We start from the raw sequence: 19,288 nt of genomic DNA, 5'->3' as shown, positions 1-19,288 counted from the left end.
ACAATGAGCTCAAGGCAGTTAAGGAGATTGGGAAACAATGACTTAGAAGCTACTTTGGCTAAGTTGACGACTACTCCAAAACCCAAAAAACCCACCAATAAGTCTTCAACCCCAGTTACAGCAAACGTGTTCTCACAACTCAACATAGGGGATGAAGATACTGATGAAGAAGACCGTGAACATCCTTTAACCGAGTTTGAAGCTACTCAAAAGTCCAAAACAGTTGTTAAGCTAGCTACGAAATCGCAGAAAAAGAAGTCCAAGAAAAAGCAAGGGCGGCAAAACGCCATCGCCAATGAAGGTGTTCACCCTACTAGTGAGCCTGAGGAAGAGCTGGACAAGATTCTAAAAGAGTTCCAGCAAAAAGATGTCAATTTATTGAAGCAAGGAAATGATTCAACAGGTTCTAGGGCTTCCACAGCATCCCAGGTTATTTCGAAATGCGATATTAGTGATAAAGATGTCTCATTTGATGCAGGATTTAATGAATTTAACGATTTTACGTGTCTAGATAGAGCTTTTGGGTGCATTGAATGGAAAGATTTGTCCCCAGACAATGAATTTTCACTTCTTTTTGGAGATATTTCTCCTGAGTCCCTTAATGATGTAGATTCGATGACTTCTACCCATACATCACCACAAGCATTAAAACAAATTCAAAGGCTAAAGAAACTAGTGAGAAACTGGGGTGGAAGCGATAGACGCATGGTTCCTAATGGTGGTACTGTTCGTCGTCTACAGTTCACTAAGATAAGAGATGACTGGTTGCCAACACAACGTGGTGAGCTTTTCATGAAACCGTTAAATGAAAGTGATATACTTAAGTGGGAACTATGGAAATGTCCAATGGATTGGAAGGATGTAGTAGAGGCTAATGTTGCGAAGTGGAAAAAGAATATCTCATTCTTCAAATTCGAACCAGCCAATACGGCGATGAGCAAGAAGAGCCTGACGGAATTCTACCTAAACGTAATTGTACACCCAGACCATGAAGCTTTAATTAACCTAATATCAGCAGTATCTCCTTACAATGTCCCCGCTTTGCTGCAAGTTGCACAAATACTTGTCAGACAAGGTGATAGTTCTAATACTAATGGTCTTGTGGAAAGAGCTCTTTTTGTTTTTGACCGAGCTTTAAGAAATGGTACTCAATTTGATTCTAGACGTTGTCAATTACCCTATATCTACTTTTACAACAGACAGTTCTACCTTGCTATCTTTAGATATTTGCAAATTATGTCTCAAAGAGGTGCTTTACTGACAGCAAGCACTTGGACAAAAGTCCTATGGTCACTGTCACCTTTTGAAGATCCACTTGGCGTCAGGTACTTTGCAGACCATTGTTTGTTACTAAACAAGGAATACAGTTATTTCATTAGTCTTGAATCGAGTGAGCTTGTTACTGCATACCGTAATTGGTACACGCTTGGTATTGCATTGGGAATAACTTTAAGTTATCTAAAAATTGGTGATATAAAGAATGCGAAAAATGCTCTCAAAAGGGCATTCACATATCATTCAAATGCATTGGTGCTAATTTTTACGGAGCTATTAAATGATAGTATGTCCGGATTGGAATCTTTGAAGAGCCCAATAACGCCCGCAATTGAATTGGAAACTAATGCATATATGATAAGGTTCAAAGCTATCTGGCAGGATAGTGATGTGGACTGGTTACGCTGTGAATTACAGACTTTATTCAAGGACTACAAGTTGGGCAAAATTACCCCGATTCCACCAGCAGCTGTAAACCCTGATTCACAATTCTTTATTGATGGTATTCCTATAAACCTTTTAAGGTTTGTTGTTCTCTCGCAGGAGTCTTCTGTAATGGCAAAGATACCGCAAAAGATATGGACGAATTATGACGTTCACGAGTTTGATGTGTTGCCAACTACCCAAAGCTCCACTAAATTCGATGATGCTGTGGAAACAGTCCATTCGATGGTTGATGAGAAAGAATTAGGTTCTTTAAGAATGGCAATAGAAGAGGACGAAATGTTATTAAATCAACTTCGGCATATGTCACTTGAACAATATCTACAGGACAATCCAGATGCCTTCATTGATTGAACGTCACACTGAGAGTAATGTAAATTTTGTAGATGGTGTTTACTCAATGAAGAATTTTTTAAAATATTATCAACACAACCTTAAATAAAGTTTAAATTGCGTATGTTATAGTAATATATGGACCCGATGATGTACAACGGAGATAGTATAAAAAGGTGGAATTATATCCGACACTAGCAGAAGAATTCCTAAGTCCATTTAAATTCAGTACTTCATATAGATACAATTCCGTGTGAACTATGTTTAATATATACAACTAGTGGGCTCCCGCGAGGTTCTAGACTTGAACTAGGAGTTCCAATGTAATGTTTATTTAATTGTTTTCTCAATATTTTCCATAAAAGAGTCTGTGTTCATGCAATGGTAATATAACCCATCAAAGCCTGTAGTATATATATTTCCATTGTCGTAATGAGGTCTATTGATGTCAGCCAACGAGAAAACTTGAAGGATGAAGAGGAAGAAGCTTGAAACAGAAATTCGAACTTTTCACACTCTATGCCTCGGACTCGTCATTCTGGAATCCCATTGTAGAGCCTGCATCGTCAGGGCCAACAATTCGCTCTTCTTGATTACCGCCGTTTAAGTTATTAATGACTCCAATGTTGCTGTTACTTGGGTCAAGGGAGATAGGCGTATCTGCATCCAGCCTCCTAGTCCTTGCATAATTCTTCATCGACTGCTGCTGATGTTTTGGCTTCATAACCTTTTTCTTTGTCGAATGCGCTGATTTATTTGCTGAAGAAGTTGCAGGGTTGGTATATGGGGCATTGTTCGGTTGCTGTACCTTGTTCTGTTTCATAAACTGCACTCTTGTTGCAGAAGAAGGCTGTGTAGCCTGGATGGATGGGAAGCCACGCAAATACGAATGAACGTTTCCCCGCCTTCCATAATATCCCGGATAATATGGGAAGTTTTTAGTGGTGGAAGAATTTGGGTGCTTCGATTGATACGGCGATATAGCCATATATGGATTAGTTGGGGTTGTACGACAGAGAGGTGGTAAGAACCTACTCATGTAGGGAGCCTGTGGATTCATGTACATTTCATTTTGTTGATTCTGGGCGAGTTGCATATGCAACCATTGCTCATACATATAATCATCAGCACCGGCATATGGGTTACCATACATCATGTCAGGCATCATGTAGGGATACATTCCTGGAGGTCCCATTCCCTGATACCCGGCAAAGGAATCTTGGAATGGGAATCCTGAAACGTTACCCATACCAGGAGGTTGTCCATTACCGACATTCCTAGAATTCATCGGCTGAGTGAACTGCTCATCTCCCGCTTCATTCATACCATCAGAGCTATCCTGACTACTTTCATTGTTCTCCTCATCATATAAATCTCGAGATTCTTTATTACTGTCTTTACTCTTGGCGGTTGCGTAATATTCGCCGTTTGTCATGAAATGCGCCCTTGTAACAGACATGGGCGGAGGAGGAATTGAAGACGGCAGAGATTGCTGAAGCGTCGGGGGCACCCCTGCAGAGGGAGGCATCCCAGCGCTATACATAAACTTTCCCGACAGATCACCGTGGATATATGGGCTCTCATACACACCTGCAGTTGGCGGAATTGGAGGGAAGAGATCCATATCCATATCGTGGAATAAGGGGTTCATCATTCGATTTTGCTGCTCTCTACGAGGATATTCAATTTCAAGTGGGAAATAATCCAGTGGGAAATCATCGTCGTCTTTTGTTAGCAAGTTAATGCTATCATCGAGTGTATACTCAGTGTTTTCGTTTTTTGCACCGTCTATAATCAGTTCATGAGGAGAATAATGCGCTGTAGGTGCTGTGGAGACATTATTATCTGTTGCAATGGTGGATAGTTCAGGCTCGGTACGAGAGATGTCTTCATCCATTTGGATCTTCGCTGAAGGCCCGGTTTCCCCTCTTTTCGAGAGAAGATCCATAGGCAACGCCCCTTTGTCATCAATTTCATCATCATCTCCCTCTTCGTCTTCGTCTTCGTCATCATCGTGTACTTCTTCGTCATTGGCTGCATCTGCGGGCACAGCCGCAGAAGACGAGGCCGCCGAGTATACGTTTATTCTCTCGCTGTCAACATGCTGTACCACCTGGTCGTACAAAGAGGTACCAGACTCCTCGTCGTACCTGAAGGTCAATGCAGGCTCCGAAACCGCACGTGTTGCAGAGGGCTGCCCCGAAGACTCTCTTCTTAGATCCCTCTCCAGTGCATCTGCGAAAAGCTTGTCATGCGGAACGCTGAACCAAAAGAAAACCTTCTGTTTTTTCTGCGTCTTCAGACACAGATTCTTATAAAGGAACGAAAGAAAGTCGGACTTGGGCATCTCCAGCGTAGCATCTACGCCACATTTAAGATTTCTCAGGTCTGAAAAGATTCCTTCTTCGAACTTCTTACGCTCTACCACCTCTCTACCAAATTTCTGCATCCTATAAACACAACAGCGCACTATATCTGTCCCTGTTATGTAGTATAAGTTATTCCAGAAGACACATGATACAAATCCTTCATCGTTATTTAGATAGTATCGCCTAATCACCTGGTTCTCTTGCCAATTTGCTGGTGCTGTCGCTAAAAAAAACTTCAGATCCTCAATTAACTTTAACGATTCTTCTACACCTTCTTGTTGTGATCGTTCAAATTTTTGTTCCCCAAAATTGGATCTGATTATTATATTATCGGTTTTCATGCCTGAAATGCTTGTGTTGTCCTGGCACGCTAAAACTGGCTAATGTTTATAGGCTTGGTGTGTCCGAGAATCTCCTTGCAACGAAGATTTGTAGGGGTAGAATTTTACCAATACACTTTATAGATAGCAAATCGGAAGGTTATTCTCTCGCGAATGCCAAAAATCACCCTTTACCCCCGCGTAGGACAATTTCGCACTTTTTTCTATTGGATTCTTAAGTATTCAAAGTGCAGCTGTTGGTGCTCTATGAGTACTAAACTGAACGTTCTTCTCTTTGTATTTGCTCTTCACACCTGATTAATTGGTCGGTCCAAGTAATGGTGTTGAATCAGTTGTGTTTTAAAAGTAAGCCAAACCTTTTGCCGCGATGTTTCCAATTTTTGATCCCTGCGACTTGAGGTCGATATTCTGTTGTATATAAAGGCCAATTTGTACGGAGATTACGCGTGGTCGGTTGGTTTCAAAAATTTGGTCAGTTTCATCCTGAAACGCGCTATCAGCAATCGTTTACAGGACTGAAAAAAGTGTCAGATCTGACTCCTGATCGGGAAATTAACTGAATGGGTCGGGTCAGTGGGGTCGTTCGGGATGACACCGTGCTTGGGCAGGGTAAGGGAGCTCGGCGGCTGGTGGGGTGTGCGAAAGGATGGTCGGGGGGGGGGGGGGGGAAGGGGATGTTGTATTGAAAAGAATTATAGATTGTGTCGTACACGATGCTTTATTAGCAGGCAGCTGGGTAGTGCAATTTTGTAGCTGATATTAACTGCCACGGCTGGTGTGGCTATGTACGTATTCCAGGATGGCTGGGAAGGAAGAAGCAGATAAGTCTCCTGGTGTACATTAGTACTATATACCTATACATATGCTGCTATCACCCTTTCCGCATGCTGCTGAAGTTGCTGGCAGTTCTCGTCGACGAACTTTTTTAATGGCGAGCCCTCCAAAAGGCCTATGCAGAAAATGTAGCTAGCTAACTTTAGATCTAGAAGGCCTGGAGATGCATTTTCGGAAGCTTTGGCCTGGTCGTCCTCTGTGGTAGTGGGGATGTAGTCATTGGAGCCAAGCAGGTCTTGAAATTGTAGTAAGACAGTTTCCCCGCTCTCTTGTAGTTTAGAGGTAAGCGGCGTTGGATTTATTTTACGGCCCATGAAGCGAGAGGACATGAGAAGAGCCAGCTCCATGTTGCGCAATGAAAAGTCACATCTTTCTATTAGATAGAGCTGTATTGGACGTAGGACCAGCCAGTCGAACAAGGCCGACGGCTTTTTATAGTAAGGATAGTAGAGCTGGACTAGCAGATGGTCAGATATCTCAAACAGGAGCTGAGACACGTAAAAGTCGTTCAGTGTGGTGTCAAGAAGGGCAATGTACATTTTTTCGACCGAGTTTTCAGAAGCGCTGTCATAAGTGAGAGCCTTGTGCAGGCTGATGCTCGAGCGGTCTGACTGGGTTTTTGAACCGTAGACCAGATATGGAAGTTTTTCGTGTGGAGAAGAGTAGTGTGACCCTACAAAGATGGTATCATGTGCTCCATTGCTGCGAGACGGTTCTTTGGATGTATCCGATGAGGGTAATTTTAAAGAGTTGATTTTACAGAACATTAACTGGGCAAATAAGCACCATGGATCCGCGGATAGCACTGCTCCTGTGTTATTATGTGTGGTGATGTTGTGCACTACTAGCTTCCTAGGATTGTCAACTGACTTTTTAGCCGTAGCTGCGCCTTGGAAGGCATACGTCCTATGCTGAAGTTCTTGCTTTAGAGCCTCGTCATTTTTAGGCATATTATTATTATAAGTGGCTAAGGGGAAGGTATCAAATACCTGTTTCAGAACAGCCGGCACTTGCATGTCGCTTCCGAGAGATATAATTTGCTATTTCAGCCTACGGGCTTTATGTCGATTTCAAGGTCAAGAGTTGATTTAAATTTTTTGAATGTGAAAGCTATTAACTAAGCTATCAAAAATCTGTGAAATTACAAGTAACGGCTATTTAGGCTGGCTTTAGTCGCCAAGGCTTTTAGAAGCACAGAAACGGAGAAAACCGGGGCTAGGCTAACGCTGAAAAGAAACATATTTGCATCGCCTCTGGTGATGCTAGAGAGGTATTTCGATATAACTTTATCTTCCGGAAGCTGGTTTCGATCTCCGGGAGACAACTTACCAAAATATCTCGCAATTGCCAATCTTATGGACGATTTTTGTCGCTCAGTGGCTGGTAATCTTCTCCAGGTCGAGTATTTCGTAAAATTTCTCGGCCTTGATGACGTAGAGATAGAGCTAGAAGATGAATTACTCTTTAGATCTCTAATTATATTTTCAACCGATGCTATAATTTCATAAATATCTGGACTGACGCTGACTACACGCGGAATAAATTTTATCGGTAGGTGGTGTATACTAACGCGCCTGTATAGTTTTAGTTCATAAACGCACTGGCCGCCATCTGCTTTACCCCCCTTATTCTTATTGATTCTCAAATGACTTCCATAACCGAGATCTAATGCCCAGGAAAGTTTGCCAATTCTAACCCACGGATATGAAGAATTTATGAGTAGTTCAATTTCCTTTATCCCGGGGGCCTTATCATCGAAATTTATGCTATCTCCTCTTGCAGCGGCTTTGTAAAAGCTTTCAAAATCCTCATATGATGTCAATGTCAAATCCAGGGCACTCAACTCAGCCATGTTCTCTTGGACATGATTATGTATGCGTTCCTTCTCGAGCTCCTCTTGTTGGAAACGCTCAGCCTTGTTTTGCTCTATGAGAGCCTGTTCTTTTTCTATATCATCTTTCATCAGCTTCAAGTCCTGTATCGTAGCATCATCTAGTTTATTATCGTAGTCATCAATTCCAACCAATGTAGGAACAGACACAACTCCAACCTTGCATGATGAAACAAAGTCTATTACTTGGCAATGGTCTTTGGTGTGGTGTTGACGTAATCCACGACCAATCATCTGCACTAACAAAGTCCTAGACTTTGTGGGCCTGCATAACAACAAGCAATCGATATTCGGTATGTCAGTGCCTTCTGTAAAAATTCCGCAATTCATCAAAACATCAATTTTGCCAGCACGAAAGTCCTGCACTATGGAGTCTCTTTCTGATAACCTGGTTTTCGAAGTAACGTACTGAGCTTCAATACCGTGTCGTTGGAATAATTTGCATAAGGACTTAACATGATCAATATCCACACCAAACAATAGTGTCGACTTCAAATTATGCATTGCACGTTTGTGTAAGTACGTTTTCAGTATTATTTTATTCACTGCGTCCGTATTCATTGCTCGGGAAAGGCTCGCGGGCTGGAAGTCGTCTCCAGTCTCAATCACGCGAGACAAATCAACATTAACATCTACTGTAGTAAACTTTCCCTCGCATAGCCATTTTTCATCTATCATTTCTAAAATTCCCTTATGGAATACAATCTCATCCATCACACGGGAGAGCGCCTTGCGATCCGCACGCTCAAACGTTGCACTAAATCCGACAACAGGGACCTCAGTATCTTTGGTATCAGCACGAAAATGCTGTAATACCTCAACATATGAGTCTGCAGCAGCATGGTGCGCCTCATCGATAATAATCAAGTTTATCGAATCCTTTGGGTATTTATCTAGCCGCCGTATTAGAGAATACATAGACGCAACAATAACGTCAGCCTGCTGAACATCCGCGTGCGATTTAGCCATTTCCAGCTGAACGTTGAGCTCAGGGAAGAACCGCTTGATTGTGCTGCATACCTGCAGTGCTAGCTCACGGCGGTGTAGCATTATCAGTGTTGTATGATCACGTGACCCAGCGATCATTCTAAGCTGTTGTGCAAGGTTCACGAAGATCACAGTTTTACCGCCACCGGTGGCCAGTGATACACCAATGCGCTTCTTATTCCTCTTGGTGATGTATTCAATGCACTTGTCAATACACTGCTGCTGGTAGCTCCGTAAGTTTGGGACTGATGTACTAACCGCCTCCTTCACATGCTCGGTGCTCAGAACCGCTGCGGAATAGCACCGCAGTTGTCGAAACGCCCTAAAATGGGCCCAAACAATCCCGCCCCTGGCATTAAATACTGTCAGTCCTCGCATAAATGCCGCCATTCTTGCTCGCGTACCTCGTTGTACAGCCATTGTACTTGGAGTTTCACACTAGAAAGGTTACCCGTATCCAATTATGTCTTGCAACTAGCGGAACAGTCCCGCAAGCATTCCACAGGTATTACCCGGACATAACCAGACACGTTCCAGACTGCCGCATCCAGACGCAATCCGCTAGGAGCAGCTATGCAGGTTACCCGCACCTACAAGTAACTACAATTACTAGCATAACCGCGGTTTCAGACCAAAACCAGCGGACTACGTCCCCCCTTATTCGCTTCTCGTGCACACTACATACCGAACCTCGCCGAACCTACGCCCACCAAAGCCTCAACATTACATATCATATCATTGAAGGCAAAAGCTAAAATTGCGTATGCGCACCTTACATTTGTTGACGTCCATGATTATTCCAACACTTATGGCATCAACCACCAGGGCAACGATCTGTCTTGTCTAATATTCATTATTCGTCAGGGATCTAGATGAAGATCTCTTGGTCCAAAAATGGGCGTTGGCATCCTTACCTGCAAACGGCGGCTGCCCAGCTGACTACGCCCAGCCAAAGCCACCACGCGCCCCCCCCTAAAAATTTCTAACAATCAGGAGGTCACGGAGTACGTTGAGACGAATCTACTTTAAAGGCAAAATGATTTTTTTCTTCCATCACTCTCTAGAATGGGTTCCCATCTTTCAACGTTTTAAACCAACATAAACAAGACTTCATCAATTTACCAACAACTAAATATACCCCTAATAGCAATTGTTTAATTCACCTATAATCCTCAGCAACAAGAACTCTAAGATTACCAGTCTACTTAAGACAGGAAAAACCAGTTCTTTGAAACAATTTGAAGTACATACCTAAAGTTACTTGGTGATTTTTTTTCTTTTTCTGTGTTGATTTACTTTCTTACAAGCAACAGGGGTTTTGAATTTTAGCATCATATTATTGATTTTAATCTGCTGTCCTTTAACTATTGAGATTGTTTCCGTTAAAGCTTATAAGTGCTTCCAAAAAGGGCCATCTATTTTGTTTTTAAAAGGTTGAGTAATAGCGTCTGCTTTACAAGGGGTGTGTTTTGATATTTCTTTTTGTTTGAGTTTCTCGGAATTTCCGTCGGTTGTCTTTTGACAGAAGACAAGTACAGAGAAAAGACAGAATATTTGTACAGTTGAAGAGAGTCACGGCGTTAGAAGGCGTAAAGTGGTCTTGGTTACTGTCTTTAAAGAATCGTTGGTTGGTGACATTAGCAGAGATCTTGTAAAATTTGATTTACTCATATAAAGATCAAATTTATTTTGTCTGCGATTGAACTTCTAGGAGTTATATGTGTTTGTGATACTTTTGTCTACTTTGCCAACCTGTTAAGGATAGAAAAAGAAGACTGAATACCTTGTACGAAGAAGTATTTCTTTAGTCTTGGGAGAAGGGCACGACAGGTTTTAAGGATCCTGTGAAAGTATTCACTTACCGGTGGATTGAGAAATTCAGATTTGAGTTTGGACTTGCTGTATTTTAATAACGCAATTAAGTTTGTGTGATAGGCTGAAATGACACTCGATTATGAAATTTACAAAGAGGGGGGGCTGTTGAAAGAACGGTACCAGAAGTTAGAGGATATTAGTGAGGGCTCTTATGGATATGTGTCCCTTGCCAAGGATTCGAAACTCAAGAAGTTGGTGGCAGTTAAATATATATTCAAGACTGAAGATGACGATGATGATGATGATAGGTTCAAGCATGGTAAAGGCGTAGATGATAGTTCTAGAAATTCGTCATTGGAGAAGAGACATTTGCTTTTAAAGCGTCAACGTTCCTTGATATCCGAAAAAGTTCGGTCCAAGCTCTCAGATAATGTTTGCTTTGAAGCTTTATATGAAGTTGATATTAAAAACAAGATTGGTAAGCACAAGAATATTGCTGAATTACTAGATTACTTTGATTCGTATATTATCATGGAATATTGTTCTGGAGGGGACCTTTACGAGGCTATTAGAGCGGATCTTGTTCCCAAAAAAACAAAGCAGTTAACACACATCATTTCTCAAATTATGGATGCTGTTGAGTATGTTCACAGCAAAGGGATATATCATCGGGATATTAAGCCTGAGAATATTTTAATTGCAGATTCCAATTGGACAATAAAATTAACCGACTGGGGGTTGGCCACCACAGATGAGACCTCTATGGATAGAAACGTCGGAAGTGAACGGTATATGGCACCTGAGTTATTTGAAAGTAACCTGGATTACGACGAACGAGGAGAGCCGTACAACTGTAGCAAGGTGGATATATGGGCTATCGGAATCGTTTTGCTAAACATTGTTTTCCACAAAAACCCATTTAGTGTTGCTAACCAGTCCGATAAGTCTTTCTGTTATTTTGCAGCCAATCGGGAGGCTCTATTCGACGTCTTTTCCACTATGTCGTATGATTTTTTCCAACTCTTAAGACATAGTTTGACGATTGATCCAACGAACAGGTATTTACACCGCATGAAAGAGGAGTTAGGTAGACTTGGCGAATACACATTGGACGATGAGTACCATAATAGTATCAATGATAGGGATGTTGCATCTGAAGAAGAAGATGCGTACAGTGCATTCTCAAGGTTCCATGAAATTGACTCGTCAAATACTACCACGACTCCAATTTCAGAAACGGATTCAATTCCGGTAACCCCATCCCCGGTCCCTGTTTCTGCCATCACTGCAGAAACACATATAACTCCGGTTCCTTTGAAAAAGGAATCGAAGGACCCAATACCAAGGTTTACTTTTACGAAAAGATCGCATCCTAAACCTTCTTCAGAGAAAAATACTAAACCAATAAAAATAAAACACAGTCGGAAAATTATAAAACATACGAGGAAACCACTTGGTATTCCCACACCAAATAGCCATATTAACAACTTTATCCATGAATATAGTCAAGACGATGCTGACGATTTCAATACTAGAAACTTTTACACTCCTCCTAGCCTTCACAATAAGTACATGGAAGGTGTTTTCAACAGGAGGAATAGAAATCGGAGACATAGTCATAATTACAATTCTAACGATATTAATGGCAATGGCAATGGCAGGCCAAGTTCTGCAAACGCTGCCACAAGATCGTCCTTCCAAAGTGCGGGTTCATACGGAAACAATGGTAATAACCATAACAACATTACCAGCAATGGTAAGAATGGGTCATCCTCAATGACTGGACAAAATTCACCTTCTAGCGGGAAATATGTGCCGCCACATTCGAGAAATTCAATTTCAAATGCATCTCCAAACAATTTAACGAATTCAGCATATGTTGATGGTGATTCTCCAAAGGCTGGTGCTACTTACCATGAGCAGCACCGTCTTGCTGTAGACACTGAACCAGATGTCGATGACGTGCTATTCACCTTAGAGGAGTCGGATGTGGATAATTTCATAAATGACATTTCAAATTTATCTGTCAAAGATCATGATAAAAACTCAATGCATCATGCTCGAACACCAGGAAATTTGGAGGCGATTAGTACTGCAAACGGTAATAACCATGCAAATGGACACCTTGTTACGTACGTTCCAGACTTATTGAAATCTCCACATTCTCCGTCGCCTGATTTGCACGATCATCTGAAGAATTTTAATTTTAACATGTCGACCAGTGGCCGGAAGCAAAATAATCCAGCACCTGAATACAAGCCGAAGCCCGGAATATACATTCCGCCTCACCACCGAAAGAGCGTAACTCAAGTTACATGTAACAATGTGAATGGTTCTCTGGACGGCGTGAGTAATACTTTGTCTGTCGAAAGTGAAAATTATAATTCTGGTCCGACTTCAAAAAAGAGTGCTCTGAATATAAGAAAGCCTTCAACTTCTGGCAGCAATCATAACAACAACGACTACAACAACAACGATCATAACATAAACATTAGTCACGGCTCTAACAAATTTGAAGCTCACACAAGTAAATTTGATAAGCCTTATATGCCACGGAATCATGCTGTTAGTACTACTGCCCTCCAGAATGCAGATGTTTTTGCTCATACGAACTCGATAATGTTTGATTGTACTGAGGTTCATCATCCTAGAAGGACTTCACTGTACACTCAATCGCCATCGAGGATTAAAAGCGGACGAAAATCATCCATACAAGATGACTTAGTCGGCTCGTTAGAACAGTACAAAAACAACTGGCTAATTTTACAGCAGCACCAAGATTAATTGGCACTTAATGTCTTTTCTAAGACTGCGTTTGTCTTTCAGATAAGCGATTAACCTGTGCAATAAGAACTTGACGCATGATGTTCGTCCATGTTTTTGGAAGATGAACTTTTATGGAATTACTTCACCAAATATAGCATTGAAAAAGAAAAAAAAATACTAAGGGTTTTTTAACGACAGTTAGTAAAACTGTCCGCTATAACAGATTTGTTCATTGACCTTGAGGATCTTGCATTTCTCTACTTATTTACAATCAATTTAGTTTTTTTAACATAGTACTTATGTTGATTTTATGTAATATTTGTGGAGAATATACATGGTAACATCAGTTTATATTTAATTAAAATTTACTGTCAATTTGGCATTATTACTGGCAACGCAGTATTCTTGGTTGACCGTGAATTATCAATAATATTAAGTTTTCAAGAATGTTAAGTTTTTGAGGATAATTTCAATTAATAAGTTACGTGTAAGTTTCTTAATTTTTAGTTTACATTACCGAAGTATTATACAGCGTACTTGACAGATCTAAATCATGCTTTCTCTTTTGTCTCTGATACAATAGGTTAAACAGTATCAGCAAAACCACGCCGCTGAGCTTTATGAGGCCCGTGTTATAACCTTCGGAAAGTCCAGATGACATTGCATCTTCCCTATTAAACAATGTTGTCTTGATTATTTTTTTCTCCTGCATGTTTGTATCATTAATTTGTGAATTAAATCTGTTGCTATTTCCAACTGCGAAATCCAAGATATTTCTCAGCAACCCAGGCTGTACTTCACCATAAGATGCTGTTTCTTGTTCTTCGTCGTTATCAGAAATAATGTTCTGGACATTTCCAAAGAAGTCTGTTATCAAGACATCCTTTGGATCCCTTTTATATAAGTCTTTTTTAACTCCAACATGCGAATGAACTTTATCAAATGTGTAATAGTCAAGCAAATTTTGTAATGTAAGCGTGGAATTCTTCTCTATTTGCTCCATAAACTCCAATGTGTAATAAGTAAATCTATCAATCACTGCAACCCCAATCTCAACATCAGAATGGTGGGAATACGAACTCTCGTCAATCTCACTTGAACCAACGGCCAATACATTCGGTGAATAGAAGCGGGAATACATTGTATTTGCTTGACATGTATCAATCATGAAAAATATCTCATTATATCTCTTCTTCTCCCACATTTGCTCAAAAGCGTCTGCAATATCATATGAAGAGATTTCCTCTGCATCCTGGAATTTTAAAAAGTCCTCACCGCCATGACCAGTCATGTATATAAATATGTTAGAGTTTTCATCCGTCATCAATCTCTTCGATTTAGGTTGATTATCATCCCACCTATCTGTTAAAAGCCTAATAAAGTTCTCCACAGTAACTTCATATCCACGATAATCAACTTCGACGGACTGTCCATACAAATCGATTACACGGTCTGCATTGTTAAAGATCGCACCTGGAAACAAATTCCTCGAATTACATGCAATATCATCACTTAGCATAAGGATTATCTGAGAATCAGGGATACCTAATCTTTTAACCGTACGATACAAACTTAAAACGTTTGCCATGTGTCGGTAATTAAACCAAAAACGGGAAGTAGATACTAGAACTGCCCAATTATTTGTGTGTGATGTGTCCCCTAACACATATTTAACCGATATAAGGAGAAATGTGAAAAGTAAATGAACTATTTGCAGCTTCATGACACAGTTACAATCCCCTCACCTTCACTTATACAATTGGCTGAACCAATATATGTCTGAGTGTTTTGCGTGATTAGCGTAGTAGTAAGTGGAACTTTAACGTTGTCACAGAAGGCCGTCTTTCATGAGCTTTGATCCGGGTAACGATATAAAAGTCTATTGAACAAGTCAAATGAGAAGACAAAGATCCGATATCTTCCTTGGGCAACTGCAGGCCCTTCAATCCTCTTCTTCATCAGTTACAATCTCTACTAATAATGAACTATTTTCCAAACCAGCCTCCTTGATGGAAATATCGAGTTTATCGATCAAATTCTCTCTAGTGTGCGTTGTTAAAACAAAGTTTGCTGTTGAAAAGCCATCAATCTCAGACTTGATCACTTCGTAGACAGTTCTAACTGTATCAGTAAGGTTGAAGCGCCTTACTAGTCTTTTTCCGTTTCCTGTGCGGATCTGAATTCTTGTTGTAGTACCGGGTATGTTTACTGGTTCTGAATGTGAGACGGATTGGATACTTTTAAAACGCGCTGCCCGTGAGTTATCCTGCTCCAAAGGCAAGCTTTCCTTAGTTAGCTGATTATCTGAAGCAACGTGCGTGGTTCCGCCCAACGATTCCTGAATTGCAAGCTCCATCTGTTGCTCTTCAGAAAGTGTAGTTGGATCGAGCTTTGGAGTTGGTTCCTTAACAGTTGGATTAGCAGCACGAGGGTCAAGTGAGTATTCCTGGAGGAACATTTCAATATCCTTGATAAAAGATTCTACTGGCGGCACCTCACGGTGCCACTGTTTCAAACGCTCTCCAGTTAGGGGATCTAGAATAGCAATATGTGGAAGACCATCCCTATCACGTAGATCATAGAATTGAACGTAATTCTGCGCAGAACGAGACTCATATTGATACTGGAGGAAAATAAAATTAGGTTTGATGATCTTCCTAACTTCCGGGTTGGACCACAAGTCTCGATTTAGCATCTGACACTGGAAAATATCTACTACCTGAATGTTAATCATGATCCACTTGTTCTTTTTCCGTGCAGATAGCTTTGCCGTATCTAAATCAACCATACTCATCATATCAAAAGGCGGCCTAAACAGAAGCTTCATGCGTTCCTCTTTAGTTAGTGCTCGGGGCTTCCGAACTAACTTTGTATACTCATGGACCTGACCTTCTTCATCAACTTCCATAACAGTCTCCTCTACATACTCGTGCTCCTGGGGACTGTCTTCTTCGTAAGAGTAATCATCATCCTCTTCATCATCCATATCATATTCTCCTTCATCGCTCCTGTCCTCTAAGCGGTTAGGCAAACGCTGATTAAAGATTCCAGCAGGCCTGCTATCATCAAACATGTCACGAGGGTTTCTCAAGGGCTGGAATACTCCACCAATCCCCCCATATTGACCTGGAAAGAAATGAGTTTCAACAAGTTGCTCACGCCTAGCAGGATCCGGAGGCCTATAGCCGCTTTCCTCCTCGTAAGCTTCCCGCTGTAAAGATTGCGCCATTTCTTCATCATTTGCCACCGCTGAAACAGTACCAGTATCATCATTACTGCTGCCTTGCTTTAATTGCGATTCTCCACCATGTTCAAAGTAAAGGGATATAGCAGTTTCCATGTTGCCACCGGCCATTTCAAGGAACTGTTTCGCCAAATCAGCGTTATCAGTACCACAAATACTTAAAAATGTAGATACTTCTTCTTCTGAACTCATTGTGGGATACAGTGACTATTATGAAGCAGTTGTTTCTGCCTTTTTACGTTGTTTGTTGACGGGATAGTTAATGTCTTAAACTTTTATAGGTGCCGCTTTTGTTATTAATTTACACTATATGCTACAAACCCATGTACATAAGCAACAGAAGCAGATATCTGCAGGGGGTCCATTTCACCCACCATTGCTTAAACACAGTATTTACTTCTTCTTGCTGACCTTTCCTTTAGTGCTTTTTGCTTGTTTTAATCTACTCATGATCTTCTTGGCCATCTCTTCCTTGTCTCCGCTATCTTCAAACTTTGTATGGCGACCCTGGAAATGGACCTTACTGATCGCCGGCTGAGGATCAGCACCATTTAGAGAGCTCTGTATTATAGCCTTAGCACTTGCTTGTTGCTCTTTCTGCTTTTGTTGCTTTTCGATTTCTTTCTTATCTAGCTGTTTGGCCCTATCCATGTAACTCTTAACCCTCGCAAGTTCACCCATAATAGGTGACATGTCCTTAACGTTGAGGACTTTCATGTATACAAATAACAGAGAACTTAGCACATAAGCGTATTTATTTGACAGAGCTAGCTTTTCACGCTCATCTTTCAGCGAGAGAAGCTGTTCATTAAGCGACTGTGCAGTCAATTTTTTGATTTCGATAGCTAACTGCTCAAGTTGCTTATTGAGGTAGCTTATATATGGCTTGATCTTACTGATATCCTCCATGACGTTCGTTATAAAGGTTACTATTTGCAAAATAACGAGGACTTCAGTGTTGAGATGAGTTATATGGACACAGGTTAGTAGAATTTTTTACAGTACTATAGTTAAAAACTGATTGCCAGAACTGAGCAATAAAAACATTGAAAGAGAAGGATCGGCTAAGATCGGCCTGAGCTTCCAATGGAGATGCTTAGTTGTGTTTAAGAGTTTATAGCAAGAAATTTTGTCTAAAAGATGATAACTACGCAGTTTCCGTTACATTCTTGATATACCCAGCGGAAATTTGACAGCAAACAGAATAACTCACAAGAAAAATCCCATTAAAGGTATATCAATCAACCATAGACATTATAATGGCAAACCTAGCTACCTTTGTCTTTGTTGTTAAAAGGGGGGAAGCATGCAAGTCTTTAGTATGGTTAGAATTCGGAAAAATTGGAGACTCGGTTTTTGACCTCTCGTAGCAGAGTTCCTTATAAGGGCTGATTCATACTGTATGTCTTCATGTATATACTCCTAATAGTACTAAGTATCTGAGAAGTATGACAAGAAGAGTATTACAAAGAAATAAGGGGAAGTTGATCACCTCGACCCTGTTAATGACAATAATGTTAACAACGGGTATTTTTACGTTGCTAATGTTTAAGAATTGGCTCCATAACCAGCAGCAGCGATTGAAAGAACAGCATTTTGCCAAAGAGCAGATTAAGCGGCGTTTTAATCAGACTCAGAAAGATGCTGTACATACTGTTCATCGTTTGGTTCCAGTTTTGGCTGCGGTGTTAAGCCGTGACGCAGACCTTGACGCGATTGTTCATACGTTAAAGGAGCAGAAGTCTAAAAAGAAGATAGCTGAAAATCAACTGGAAGGTTCATCGGGATCTATTTCGCAAGATTCCATGTCGGGAGACTCCCAACAGGTTCCTAGTAAGGCTGAATTGTGGCAGCAGCTGAAACAGGAAAGTCTGGTGCATTTAATGGTGATTGTATACACTATGTGCATGTTACTGCTCTTGACTCGCCTAAAATTGAATATTCTTGCACGGAGGCAGTACCTTGGCAGTGCTATTAAACTAGCAGTAGAGAACGAGTCCGAGCGTTCGCAAACGATGAACCGCTGGGCTTCGAATGCTTGGTCGTATGCTGTGGGGCTTATTACCGGGAAGCAATCCTCTCCAGATTCGAAAGTCAATTTAGAGACAGATAATTCAAAGCAATCGTCACCTACAGAGGACCGCGCCGCAGTTGTTGCTTGCATTAACGAAGAGGCCTTCCTATCGCTGTCCTGGTGGCTCCTCAACCGCGGTTGGCCGTTGGCCCAGCCACTCATTGAGAAGCACGTCCGTTTGCAGTTTGGCCACCTATCTCCACGTGATCGCCTAAGCATTACTGATTTTGAAACTCTTCTATCCCACGCTATTCACGATATAAACGCAGAGTTGTTGGCCCCCGGTCCCCAATCGCCTCTTCTCCAGTGCTTCCTACCTGACTCACCTGCTGCTCAGCGTCTTGTCTTAGAGGAAGCTCTCGACGACCGAACTGCGTTACGAATTCTGTTTGAGGACGACTCTGTTCTCCGCCAGCTTCTTCGTGAGACCACTGCATGCTTGCAGTCAACCGCAACTCTTATTGTACTCGAGAGTCTTGTGAATGAGTCCTTCCACTACATCATGCAGCAAACAGAGCAGAAAGTTTCTAAAAACGCTCGCAAAGGCCCACAAAATGGTCCTCCAGAAGCATACCCTGTTGCGCTCTACGCGATAAGCGTAAAGGAAGTCTGCAGCGACGTGCTTCGGCATAATGCAACAGATGACTACAATAATGAGTTCCTACAACGCCTAGACGCTGTACCCGAGCTAGACGACCTCAGCGCAAGCGTTTATAGTAATTTTGGATTCTAAACAATACTCTACACACGTCCAAAGACCTAACAGTTTTGTAAATCCGATACTACTCTTCAGTCCAAAGGATTGACTGTCCATTCGATGCCATTTATGCCATCACGTATATAATGATAATATCAGATGTCGAACTTAACTAGAAACAAGAAGGGGGACGTTTAAGGTCCTTGGTTAAAACTAGG

At 41.3% G+C, this 19,288-nt stretch overlaps 9 protein-coding genes across 9 annotated transcripts; 3 read left to right on the top strand and 6 right to left on the bottom strand.

The window, feature by feature from the left end:
• Nucleotides 1-3: 3 nt before the first annotated feature.
• RQC1 (Rqc1p) lies at nt 4-2,073 on the top strand (the record flags this gene model as incomplete). The annotated part of the gene is made up of 1 exon (XM_018131348.1): nt 4-2,073. One exon carries the CDS (start codon nt 4-6, stop codon nt 2,071-2,073), a length of 2,070 nt encoding a protein of 689 aa, XP_017986764.1.
• Nucleotides 2,074-2,569: 496 nt separating this feature from the next.
• On the bottom strand, nt 2,570-4,762 carry STE12 (homeodomain family transcription factor STE12; the record flags this gene model as incomplete). Its single annotated transcript, XM_018131349.1, has 1 exon — nt 2,570-4,762. The coding sequence occupies one exon, from the start codon at nt 4,760-4,762 to the stop codon at nt 2,570-2,572; it is 2,193 nt and encodes a 730-aa protein (XP_017986763.1).
• Nucleotides 4,763-5,616: 854 nt separating this feature from the next.
• On the bottom strand, nt 5,617-6,612 carry SAM35 (SAM complex subunit SAM35; the record flags this gene model as incomplete). Its single annotated transcript, XM_018131350.1, has 1 exon — nt 5,617-6,612. The coding sequence occupies one exon, from the start codon at nt 6,610-6,612 to the stop codon at nt 5,617-5,619; it is 996 nt and encodes a 331-aa protein (XP_017986762.1).
• Nucleotides 6,613-6,737: 125 nt separating this feature from the next.
• On the bottom strand, nt 6,738-8,894 carry IRC3 (double-stranded DNA-dependent ATPase; the record flags this gene model as incomplete). The annotated part of the gene is made up of 1 exon (XM_018131351.1): nt 6,738-8,894. One exon carries the CDS (start codon nt 8,892-8,894, stop codon nt 6,738-6,740), a length of 2,157 nt encoding a protein of 718 aa, XP_017986761.1.
• A 1,521-nt stretch (nt 8,895-10,415) lies between these two features.
• On the top strand, nt 10,416-13,073 carry KSP1 (putative serine/threonine protein kinase KSP1; the record flags this gene model as incomplete). Its single annotated transcript, XM_018131352.1, has 1 exon — nt 10,416-13,073. One exon carries the CDS (start codon nt 10,416-10,418, stop codon nt 13,071-13,073), a length of 2,658 nt encoding a protein of 885 aa, XP_017986760.1.
• Nucleotides 13,074-13,563: 490 nt separating this feature from the next.
• On the bottom strand, nt 13,564-14,778 carry GPI8 (GPI-anchor transamidase; the record flags this gene model as incomplete). The annotated part of the gene is made up of 1 exon (XM_018131353.1): nt 13,564-14,778. The coding sequence occupies one exon, from the start codon at nt 14,776-14,778 to the stop codon at nt 13,564-13,566; it is 1,215 nt and encodes a 404-aa protein (XP_017986759.1).
• A 219-nt stretch (nt 14,779-14,997) lies between these two features.
• Nucleotides 14,998-16,491, bottom strand: UBX5 (DNA protein crosslink repair co-factor UBX5; the record flags this gene model as incomplete). Its single annotated transcript, XM_018131354.1, has 1 exon — nt 14,998-16,491. The coding sequence occupies one exon, from the start codon at nt 16,489-16,491 to the stop codon at nt 14,998-15,000; it is 1,494 nt and encodes a 497-aa protein (XP_017986758.1).
• A 201-nt stretch (nt 16,492-16,692) lies between these two features.
• On the bottom strand, nt 16,693-17,208 carry LRP1 (Lrp1p; the record flags this gene model as incomplete). The annotated part of the gene is made up of 1 exon (XM_018131355.1): nt 16,693-17,208. One exon carries the CDS (start codon nt 17,206-17,208, stop codon nt 16,693-16,695), a length of 516 nt encoding a protein of 171 aa, XP_017986757.1.
• Nucleotides 17,209-17,747: 539 nt separating this feature from the next.
• PEX3 (Pex3p) lies at nt 17,748-19,106 on the top strand (the record flags this gene model as incomplete). The annotated part of the gene is made up of 1 exon (XM_018131356.1): nt 17,748-19,106. The coding sequence occupies one exon, from the start codon at nt 17,748-17,750 to the stop codon at nt 19,104-19,106; it is 1,359 nt and encodes a 452-aa protein (XP_017986756.1).
• Between the last annotated feature and the right edge of the window lie 182 nt (nt 19,107-19,288).

Source organism: Eremothecium sinecaudum, chromosome III (genome assembly GCF_001548555.1).
Source record: "Eremothecium sinecaudum strain ATCC 58844 chromosome III, complete sequence".
Classification (NCBI taxonomy): Eukaryota; Fungi; Ascomycota; class Saccharomycetes; order Saccharomycetales; family Saccharomycetaceae; genus Eremothecium; species Eremothecium sinecaudum.
The sequence above is the reverse complement of the archived record's forward strand: the minus strand, read 5'-3'. Positions and strand labels throughout refer to the sequence as shown.